This window comes from Phocoena phocoena, chromosome 2, assembly GCF_963924675.1.
Source record: "Phocoena phocoena chromosome 2, mPhoPho1.1, whole genome shotgun sequence".
Taxonomy (NCBI): Eukaryota; Metazoa; Chordata; class Mammalia; order Artiodactyla; family Phocoenidae; genus Phocoena; species Phocoena phocoena.
Window position 1 is genome coordinate 25,012,814 of NC_089220.1, and position 11,933 is coordinate 25,024,746.

The 11,933-nt window shown below is 37.7% G+C and overlaps 1 protein-coding gene across 1 annotated transcript in view; it reads left to right on the forward strand.

Moving 5' to 3' along the window:
* SPTLC2 (serine palmitoyltransferase long chain base subunit 2) overlaps positions 1-11,933 on the forward strand; it is a 109,521-nt gene that overhangs the window by 38,592 nt on the left and 58,996 nt on the right. Inside the window, exons 4-9 of the mRNA XM_065871866.1 lie at positions 297-445; positions 2,474-2,598; positions 4,071-4,164; positions 7,375-7,480; positions 8,919-9,138; positions 11,443-11,569. Coding sequence (XP_065727938.1) covers positions 297-445; positions 2,474-2,598; positions 4,071-4,164; positions 7,375-7,480; positions 8,919-9,138; positions 11,443-11,569 — 821 coding nt within the window. The remainder of the gene's footprint in view (positions 1-296; positions 446-2,473; positions 2,599-4,070; positions 4,165-7,374; positions 7,481-8,918; positions 9,139-11,442; positions 11,570-11,933) is intronic.

Below are 11,933 nucleotides of genomic sequence, written 5' to 3' on the forward strand. Positions count from 1 at the left end.
CAGGGATTGAACCAGGGCCACAGAAGTGAAAGCGCCGAGTTCTAACCATTGGACTGCCAGGGAATTCCCATGATATATGGTCAGTTTTTAAACATCCCTATTGATAAGTAAAAACTGGTATTTTGTTTTAACTTCTGTCTTCCTAATTGGTAGTGAGTTTGAGTTGCTTTTCATCTAGACCATATTCTCTCTACTTCCTATAGATGGTGCTTCCTTTTGTATTATCAATAAGTTTATTATCACATGTATTTGATTTGCTTTTGAGTTTCATGAACTTTTATGCTATTGAAATACAGGTACACAGGGAATGTAATTAAAGATGTTATAAACATGGGTTCCTACAACTATCTTGGGTTTGCACGGAATACTGGACCATGTCAGGAGGCAGCTGCCAAAGTCCTGGAGGAATATGGAGTTGGAGTGTGCAGCACTCGGCAGGAAATTGGTAAGTGTAGGCTCTGTTTGGCCAGCTGCTGTTCTTATTCTTAACGTTTTTACTCAGGAGGGAATAATACTGAGATAGAGCTAGAATACTGTATAGAGCATCCAAATACATACTTTCCCATGTAGTTTAGATCAGGTAAAAAGAATGCTTTATTTTTCTGAAGTGATGGATGATTTTAATGCTTTCAGTGTGTTTTGAGATATATTTATCTTTTCCATTATGTTATACTTACAGAACATCTCTGGAAAAGTTCCATTAAGTATTTGTTTCATTTATAACTTTAATGTTGACTTTATTGGCTTTTGCAAATGATAGTGATTGAGAGTACTACTTACTAGTACTGAGCTCATGGGCATATGAGCATTAATCTGCTTCCATACTGGTAAATTGGGGCTAATAATAATTCCTACACTATAGAGGTGTTTCAAGAATTGAATAAGCTAATTCATGTAAAGTGCTTGTAACATGGTAAACCCTCAATAAACATTAACTCTTTTATTATTATTACAAGTCTATAAAATGTGAAAGTGAACAGATTTCTACAAAGAGATTTATTTAAGTTCAAAGGAGGATTCCTAATTTTTCCATTTTGTTCAAGAGAACTGATAACCATAAAAGTTATAAGGCAACTTTCTGGATGTTTATTACTGTGAATCACCCCAAAGCTTAGTAGATTAAAACAACAATTCATTATTATTTCACATGGGTCTATCCCCAGTGATGTGGTTAAGGGAGCACTGTGCAGTGATGACATAGAGTAATCATACCTTACATCTTTTTTAAAAGGATACTTTTAAATTTTTATTTATTTATTTTTGGCTGCATTGGGTCTTCGTTGCTGTGCGCGAGCTTGCTCTAGTTGTGGTGAGCGGGGGCTACTCTTCGCTGCGGTGTGTGGGCTTCTCACTACAGTGGCTTCTCGTGGTGGAGCACAGGCTCTAGGTGCGTGGGCTTCAGTAGTTGTGGCGCATGGGCTTAGTTGCTCCGTGGCGTGTGGGATGTTCCCGGGCCAGGGCTTGAACCCGTGTCCCCTTCATTGGCAGGCGGATTCTTAACCACTGCGCCACCAGGGAAGCCCACCTTATGTCTTTACGGCGCTTTGTATTGTATAAATTTCTTGAACGTCTTATCCCTTCTGATCTTTACAACAATGTCATGGGATAGATAGAGCAAATATTATTATTGGTATTTAACAGATAAGAAACAGGCCCAGAGAGGATAAATGACTTGCTTAAGCTTTAAGGACACATAGTATCCAAGTTCAATAGTCTTTTTTCTCTGCTGCTTTTCTCTCTGCATGCAGCCATTATCATTAATCAGTGTTGTTCGGTCCTTAAGGATTTGAGCACTTGATGTAAAATTTGAGCATTTGATGTAAAATCATAATACAAAGTGAGGGAAGGTGTTTTTTAACTTGGCTTTTGCTACATAACAGATCATTCCAAAACTTAGTGGCTTAAAACAGAAACATGTACTTATTTGCTTGTGATTCTGTAATTTGGAAAGGACTTGACATTTTATCTCGGCTCCATGTGGAGTTGGGTGGAGCATTATGACTGACGATAGAGTATCCAAGATAGTGTCACTTACATGTCTGGCGCCTCAGCTGAGTGGTGAGCCCTGCCCCTTCCTTCCATAGTCCCTCATCCTCCAGAGCCCCTCCCTGTCCACATGATCTGTCTTTACAACAGGCTAGTTAGACTATTTTACATGGCAGCTGACTTCAAATGTATAAAAGCAGATGCTGCCAGTCCCCTTAAGGCATAGACTTGGAACCAGCATGTGTGAACAGGAATGGGAGAAATTGTTGGCAACCCTTTTTATAGAAATGCCACCACAGGTGCTGCATCGGATTTTATTCAACTATTGTATTCTTTATGAGTCTTTACTCTCCGTAATACTGACTCCTTAATAGACCTTAGTCTGAAAAGGTTATAACACATAGACTATGATTTCTTTTTATAAAGTAATGAGTAATTCTTAGATTTGGGGTTTGGTGGTATTGACTTCATTAACTTCTTCACACAGGAAACCTGGACAAGCATGAAGAGCTAGAGAAGCTTGTGGCAAGTTTCTTGGGAGTGGAAGCTGCTATGACATATGGCATGGGATTTGCAACAAACTCAATGAACATTCCTGCTCTTGTTAGCAAAGTAAGATTTAGTCTGTCATTTATGAAAACTCCCTCGTATATATCTTCTTCTGTTTTGTAAGGCATTCAGGCAAGCCAGAAGCTCTTGTAAACTTTAAACATAGTTTACCCAAAGATATTTCTATCATAAAATTTTATATAATTTGTGTGTAAGTGTATCCCATGGAGACTTTTATCAGTTGAAGCTTTTTCTCTGGAACCCATGATCTTTTCTCCTTCCATTAGATGACTCTTGCCTTCTTTGTTTCATACAGTTTTAAAGGGATTCTCATAAATAAATTCTCATAAAAGACTAAAATTATGGAAGAAAGGATGTTTAGTTTGGAAATTATTTATCAGGTGGTTTTTTTGTAATAGAAAAATATGAAAATATATAGGTCCCTAATACTTGTTCTTATGGTAATGCGTGTTGTTCAGAGATATATGGGCCAATTATGTGTGTATATATATATAATACATATATGTATAATATAGCTAATAATATAGGTTAAAAGTAATAATATAGGTAAATAATAAGTTAAAAGTAATATATATGTATGTATCTTATTTTCTGTGGGTAGAGTTTGTGAGGGGACAGTGGAAGAGATAAAAGATAAGAGACCTTGTAAATCACATTTTAACAGATTGGCACTATCAACTTGAAAGGGCCCTCAAGGGCTGGCCCTACACATCTCATTTTAACATTGATATCTAGGCATGGTATATTGAAAAATCAGTGTATTAATGAGCAGAAGACCTGAGATTTTTTTGGTTGGTTATATGGTCAGATTTAGCTGTGTGACCATGAGCATGTCACAACCTTTCTGAGCCTCAAATTTTCCTTTTTGAAATGAGGTACTTGGACTACGTTAACATACATATATGGTTCCTCAAGGAATAGGTGGGACAAATAGAAAACAAAAAGCAAGAGAAGAGATTTAAACACAACTATATTGATATCATATTAAATATGAATGGTTTATATATTACAATTAGAAGATAGAGATTGTCAGACTAGATAAAATTAAATAGGCTTCCACCAGAGACCTACTTTAAATTTAAAGACACAAGGAATTCCCTGGTCCAGTGATTAGGACTCAGTGCTTTCACTGCTGTGAGCCCAGGTTCAATCCCTATTTGGGTAAACTAAGATCCTGCAAGTTACACGGCATGGCCAAAATTTAAAAAAAAAAAAAAAAAAATTGAAGACACAGGTTAAAAGTAAAAGGATGGAAAAAGTTATAGCATGTAAACAGTAATAATGATTTATATAATATTTTATTATAATATAATAAACTAATAAATATAATATCAATATCATATATAATATTAATATAATAATATAAACAAAGATTTCAGAGCAAATTGATAACTTTGCCATTGTGCAGGCTTTCCTTAATAAGATATAATTATTAATGATTTTAGCATTTTGTGGTTTGGCTAACTAAACCTTTCCCCCCAGCTTCTTACCTTCCTGTGCTTGTGGTTTTGCAGGGTTGCCTGATTCTGAGTGATGAACTGAACCATGCATCATTGGTTCTAGGAGCCAGACTCTCAGGAGCAACCATTCGAGTCTTCAAGCACAACAGTGAGTTTGTTATGGAATTTACTGCTGGCTTTAGTGTGTAATATTCTTTGGGTTAGTGGCAGTGGTAACATTAATTACATTAATAGGAAATATAAGTGAAACTGAAGTAGCAACATTTAAAATGTCTTTCTGGTCCAGTCTTTTAAAAGTTATTATCTTTCTCATTGGAATAAAAGTAAAGGCTGAAGGAAGCCTTTTGGTACAAAGTAAAAACATTGAAAAAAAAAACATTGTTCTTTTTTTTTACTTTGAACTTTTTCATCTTCCTTGTTTACAAGTCACTTGTTTAGTATGCATTTGCTAGATGCCTGTGGTATGTCTTGTCATAACATTAGGGGTATTAAGGTGAATAAAGCAAGCTCCCTGATCTCAAGGATCTCTGACTGGTTGCTAAAGAGACTATAGACAAACCAGTAGTTAGAATACAACAGACGAATACTGAAATGCAGATATGAACAGGTGCTGTATAAGCACGGAGAAGAGTGGGACTAAGCCAGACCTTTCTCTCTAAATGGAAATATCTTTGTGTATTATTAAAATAATCACAATAAAAATGCATAACTTTCCAAGTTAAAACCCTCTTGTAGAGAGGAAAGATTACCAAGCTGTTCAGTATCATCATTTACCAGACTGTGTACATGTATAGACAAAAGGCTAAAAGAATATACGCCCAAATGTTAGGTCTGTGCCTCTGGATGGAGGTTTATGGATGGTAATAACTTTCTTCCTTTTGTCTTTGTTTTGTCTAAAATGTTTTACAGTGAGAAAGATATATACAGTATTTTGTTTTATGTAAATGGGAATTATTAAACACTGTTGTGTGACTTGCTGTTTTCTTGCAACACATCGGGAACTTTGGAGTACGTGTGACTGTCCTCCTCCCGTAATGCCAGGGTGGCAGGCAGTGCCCTCATTCAGTCCATCCCTCAGTTTGAACATCCAGGTTGTTTCTGAATTTTTCTGCTACAAACAGTACCACTTAACATTCACATTTTTGCTCACTGGTCTGGTTAGTACCTTAGGATAAATTCCCAGCAGTCTTTAGAATGCATGGTTAAAATGGTATAAATTTGCTATGCTTTTCCAGATTGCCTCCAAATATGGTACAAATTTTTACACAACAACTCAACTCAAAAACAGTGACTGTTTCTACTCACAGGCCAACATAGGCCATTATGCATCATTTAAAATCTTTTCTAATCTAATAAGTCCAATAACATATTAATTTTTATTGCTTTGATTATTAAGTGTTGAGCAACTTTTTTTTTTTTTTTTTTTTTGCGATACGCGGGCCTCTCACTGTTGTGGCCTCTCCTGTTGCGGAGCACAGGCTCCGGACACACAGGCTCAGCGGCCATGGCTCACGGGCCCAGCCGCTCCGCGGCACGTGGGATCTTCCCGGACCAGGGCACAAACCCATGTCTCCCGCATCGGCAGGCGGACTCTCAACTACTGTGCTACCAGGAAAGCCCCAAACTGTTTCTCTTTTTACTGATTATAAGAGCCTTTTATGTTGCAATATTTTTTATTTTTAACTTTATTTTTAGTGTCTTGCTGTACAGACTTATTAAAATGTTTATGTTGTCACATTTATTGTCTTAAGACTTTTGTTTGGATTTTGTGTAATGGCCTTCCCCATTTTTATCTAAATCTTTAGTTTACATGGGATTTGGAGAGTATACTATGAGAGAGGTATTGAATTTTTTTTTCCTGGGTAGATAATATGGTCAAGCATTCCATAGATATTTCCTTTCATCTAAAATTTTGAATCAGTGTTTATTTTTCCCTTCCCTTCTGTATATAAACAGAGGAAACTGAAACAATGAGTCCATTTTTACTTGTCTCCTGCTGTTTGCCACATGTCGCCCTCTGCAGCAAGACTAGTGGCTTCAGATGAGACTTTTTACTTTGTGGGAGCATCTCCTATCTCTAGGTTAGATAGCAGATAGATTGTTTTGTTATGAATAACCAAAGGTGTAAACACAGTCACAGCTTTGGGCCATTTTGTGTTTGTAGTATGTGTTCTTATTATCTTATTTCTCTTTTCTGCCAATTTGCTCTCTTCTTTTATGAAGAGAGCAAATTCATGTAAGTTTGTAACCCTTTCCTTCAGTGATGAACAGTAAAGGATATAAAATCAGATTTATGGGATGCCTCCCACCCCTGGTAAACACACCCATTTTGTGTTTGTAGTATGTGTTCTTATTATCTTATTTCTCTTTTCTGCCAATTTGCTCTCTTCTTTTATGAAGAGAGCAAATTCATGTAAGTTTGTAACCCTTTCCTTCAGTGATGAACAGTAAAGGATATAAAATCAGATTTATGGGATGCCTCCCACCCCTGGTAAACACACACTAGACTTAATGTTGCATAGATTTTTGGGCGGGGGGTTTGTAGGGACATTGCTTCAGGGCAGATATTTTAAGTATGCAGTCTGTAGTGGTGGTAGCAGTGGTCTTCAAAGCATTTGTCTTTAACAGGAAAATTATGCTCCTCATTAGTGGTAGTACTAGCCAAGTGTTTGCTGGGCCTGTTAACCACCTTAATGACCAACAGAGCCAGAAGAACTTGGTTGTGGACAGGCAGCTGGTCAAGTCAGACATGGAACAGTCTCAACTGATGGCCAAGCTTGCTAACACATAGGTTCATGCTTGCCCAGACTGGTGTATATTCAACCCACTACCAAGATAAAGCTACTTAGCAGGCTTTTATTGAATATATCCTAGGTGAAAGGAAATGGGGTATACACTTTGAAGTTTTTCTCCCATATTTTGCTTCTTAGGAGGTGCATGTATTTGTAGTACTTCATTCACACTTTCTTGCTCAGCCTTCTTCATGCATTTACTTCTGAATGATTAAAGATACAGTTGATTGTATAAATACAGAAAAAGCTACCTGAATGGCAAGGTATTTCACATGAAACACTGGTCATTTCATAAGCATGCTAACCAACTGAATCACTTGTGCCACACTCATTTAGTCGAGTTTCTGTGGTTTTGAACACTTGTTACATTCTAGATGAGATTTTAATTCAAGCCAGCAGTAGCTTACCCATTTGGCCCTATCTTTTTCTGCCCAGTTCTAATTATGTTAATGTCCTTTGCTATCTGAGACACACTTCCTGAATAAGAAATGTATATTTGCACTTTAGGAATAAAGTTAGCAAAGAGGAAGATACTTTGTGCTGAAATTATTTTTTGTGTGCCACAGATATGCAAAGCCTAGAGAAGTTGTTGAAAGATGCCATTGTTTATGGTCAACCTCGGACACGAAGGCCCTGGAAGAAAATTCTAATCCTTGTGGAGGGAATATATAGGTAATCCTGCTTTATTATTCTTATGTCTGATTTGCGCCATGGAGTCATAGAAGTTTTAAGCTGAAGGGGACACTAATCTAGACTCCTCTGGAACTAAGGAGACAGGGTTTCTGACTTGTTAAAATACCTGGCTCTTCTTTATTCTTTCCATCATGCTGTATGATCTCCAGATCTCCTTTCTATTTGGCTCCTTTATTTTTCCACTGTTTGTAGAGGGGGTTTATACATAGGGGCAAGAATTGGAATATGTTTTCCAATATGTCAGAACAAATTACACGCCATTTAATTTTTTTTTTTTTTTTTTTTTTTTTTGCGGTACGCAGGCCTCTCACTGCTGTGGCCTCTCCCGTTGCGGAGCACAGGCTCCGGACGCGCAGGCTCAGCGGGCCCATGGGCCCAGCTGCTCTGCGGCATGTGGGATTTTCCCGGAACGGGGCACGAACCTGTGTCCCCTACATCGGCAGGTGGACTCTCAACCACTGCGCCACTGGGGAAGCCCACGCCATTTAATTTTAAGAAATATTTTATTTTGCTTACCTGTTTGCAGCCCTTGCATTTATTCTTTCATCTCCTAATGTTTTTTATTCTTTTCATGTAATTTTAATTACACATGCAATGTGATGCAAAGTCTAATGTTGCCTATAATTACAAACTTTAGAAGAATCTACTGTGACCTCTGTCCCTCTGTGGTGAATTAAGATCACTTGTATTCTGGTGTTTGTTTTAAAAGATCCAGTCTCCTTTCCTTTAGATATCTGCCTATCCATGGCATTGTCTTTCTTTGCCAGTTTAAAACCACAGGTATGCTTCTTTTAAGGCTGGCTAATTTCCTTCACCATGTGCTGCTTTGTAGTTTAGCCTTTGGAGGGTAATCTTATTTTTTCTTGTTCCCAAATCTTGTTGTAACTCTGGATATGGAAAACTAGTGTAATGAACTCGGCACCTTGTTGATGTTCAGTAAATATTAATCCTTTCTTTTTCCTTTGGGGGATAAAAAACCATTGCAGTCTATTAATGAACAAAGATTTAATAAGTGCTGGAAGAGAGTAGTGAGTTAATAACAGAACTGCCTTATAAAATATACTGGAAAAGTAAGTTAAGAACTGTTACATGTTTTATGTAGAAGGCTAATAATATAGATTGCAACTTGGTTCCAATGGTATTGTTGAGACTGAATGAGAAGATTATGGACCACAAGTGTAATATATCTGGGGAAAATTTTTTTATTCTAAAGTTGTCTGGAAGTTCACCTGAGTTAGTATGAACCCAAGGAAATAAAGAATTGTTAAAACTGCTAAAAAAAAAAAACACAGGCAGAGTTGTCAGACCATTTAAAAAGGCAGTAAACTTAAAAAATTAATAATAATAAAGTGTCCAACTCCTAATTTTTGAGAGTTAAGAAGTCTCAGTGTGTGTATTTTTTACCCTGTTTTGCCAGCATGGAGGGATCTATTGTTCGCCTTCCTGAAGTGATTGCCCTTAAGAAGAAATACAAGGCATACTTGTATCTAGATGAAGCTCACAGCATTGGGGCTCTGGGCCCTACAGGACGAGGTGTGGTGGATTACTTTGGCCTGGATCCTGAGGATGTGGACATTATGATGGGAACATTCACAAAGAGCTTTGGTGCTTCTGGAGGATACATCGGAGGCAAGAAGGTAAATGGGCCCTGAGAATCAAGCAGTTAAGGTTCATAAAGGTATTGGCTACTAGATTTCAATTTGGTTACTCACATTTAGCAGATAGAGTCCCAAACTTGGATGTGGAGATCCTAAATTTGTTTGTGATTTAGGCGTATAATGCCAGCACACTTCACACTTCAGCTGCCTGGTGAGTGACTCTGATAAGCTGGTTCTGTTCATTGTTTATTGTTTTCTTATTCGTTCTAAACTACATCCTGGTCTGAGTACAGAATACGCTCTTGTATGAAAGAACACACAGTGGTGCTGCCTGTTTGCCATAGTCTTCTGTTGGGTTTGAGCTGTGCTCACTATTTCAAACATAGTGGGGATGTCATGGGAACTGGTGGGGGATAGAAGACCAGTTTCTTCCCCTGCCCTTGGATTCAGATGCATCTTGGGTGAGCATCAAGACAGGAAGAAAAAAGATTACTCTGCTAGCTCTGGTGTACTAACAAGGCATTGTATTTTCCAATTCAAAAATTACATAATGAACTCTGGGGTATTTGAGAATCAGTGTAGCATGGTGGAAATGCTTCAACCATGGAGACAGAGCCCTAGGTTTGAGTATTTCCCAAACTTCATGAGACCTTGGGCAAAGTATTTAACCTTCCGATTTCCTTATCAGGAAAACAGAGATAAATGTGCCTGGCTTATAAGATTGTAGTTAAGGTTTAAAAAATAATATATGTCCATGCTATAACGTAGAAATAACCTTGAAAGCCTTATGTTAAATTAAAGAAGTCAGTCACAAAAGGCTAAAGTATTTTTTTTTATATGATATATCCAGAATAGGCAAGTCATAGAGACAGAAATAGGTTAGTGGTTGCCAGGGCCTCAGGAGATGGGGGAAGTAGAAAGTGACTGCTAATGGGTGTGAGGTTTCTTTTTGAGGTAATGAAAATGTTCTAAAATTAGATAGTAATGAAAGTTGCACAGCTCTGTGAATATACTGAAAGCCACTAAATTATACAGTTTGAAAAAGTGAATACTATGGTATGTGAATTGTATATTAATAAAACTGTTATTTTAAAAAACTCTCCAGTTTTAGGGAAAAAAACAGTGTATGTCAAGTATTTGTACATAGTACATGGTAGGTGCTTAAATGTCCTTAAATAAATGTCCTTAAATTCCTCTTTAAAATTTGACACTGGGAGTCTTAAAGCATGGACTTTCTCTTAATAATTCATTGTCTTTTAGAGAAACCCCATTATCAGTGGTTTTAGTCAAGTTCAATAGATATTTACTTCAATTTTTAAAAGGACCAGGCTCACTTTGGAGAATTGATTGGTTTTTGGTAAGATTTGTTGCTAAACAAAAGGATAGAAAAATAATACTCTGGGAGATCATTGAGGTACAGTGTATTTATGGTTTTTTTGGTTTTGTACAATTTTTAGTATCTACACTGTTTCCTGGCGGCATTTTCTGTCTCCTGTTTTGGTTCTGGAACATAAGCTTCTTTGTGTGCACATTTTATATAAAGACTTAGTGAAGTTAAAAGGTATCAGAGAATAGAGCTATACAACTGATTGTTTTGAAATTTTTGTGACAGACAGACAAGTTTTTTTTTTTTTTATTCAGTGAGATGGCTTTAGTGTCATTATGAAAGACCCAATGAATTTCTGTTTAACTTTTGCCACATTTATATCATTTTATAAATCTCTGTTTATCTGGAGAGGACATTTAGTGTTTTTAAAATTGATATTAGAGACCCGTCTCTTATTCGGGAATGTACGGATGAGCTTTGCAGGCATGGGATAAGATGCAAATGATATTTTCTGTAATACTTAGAAGTAAGTTGTATCTAAACAGCAATTCAAACGCTTTCTTGTTGAATTTAGCATTGCAGAGCTGTTTATAACATTAAATGATATGTTCTCTAAGTTTAGAGGTCTTCTTTAAAGCTAGTTCTTCTTCCTTTCATGTTGTGGCATGTTTAAAAAACGAAACAGAGAATTCCCTGGTGGCCCAGTGGTCAGGACTCCTCTCTTTCACTGCTGATGGCGCAGGATCAATCCCTGGTCTGGGAACTAAGATCCCACAAGCTGCGCATCACAGCCAAAAAAACAAAACAAAACAAAGCCTAAGGATGTTGCCATGTGTCTGACCCAGTTGTTGCTGACAGTGTGCTTTGACTGTATTGGTTGATCTCGTGTCTCAGATAGATGTGCCTATTCCAGTGCTATTGAAGGGAGGAGGCTTCTGTCACCTGGGAGGAAGGCAGTGACATTGCTGGTGAATTCACGCACTGCCTCTAATGCCTTGCTTCTGTGAACTCCCCAGGAGCTGATCGACTATCTGCGGACACATTCTCATAGTGCAGTGTACGCCACATCACTGTCACCACCTGTTGTGGAGCAGATCATCACTTCTATGAAGTGCATCATGGGGCAGGATGGCACCACCCTTGGTAAGTCTTTCTTTTCTTGGAAAATTTCCTGGGCTCAGTAAATACTTAGCAATCAAAAGTACTCTTTTTCTTGAGCTTTTTTCCTAAAAGGAGGAGTCAGGTATACTAATGGGCAGTGCTGGCAGGTATGTGAGGTCTTGGTTTCTAGGGACACTTTTCAGTGTGTTTACACACACCATGAGAACTAGCCTGGCTCATTTCCTGTTGAATTTTCTTGTCTACAGATGGTGAGGCTTTAATCTCACTATCCTACGTATTCTCATATCTTAGGTGATAAGTCTTCAGGGTCTTTCTTTTTTTTTTGCGGTACGCAGGCCCCTCACTGCTGTGGCCTCTCCCGCTGCGGAGCACAGGCTCCAGACGC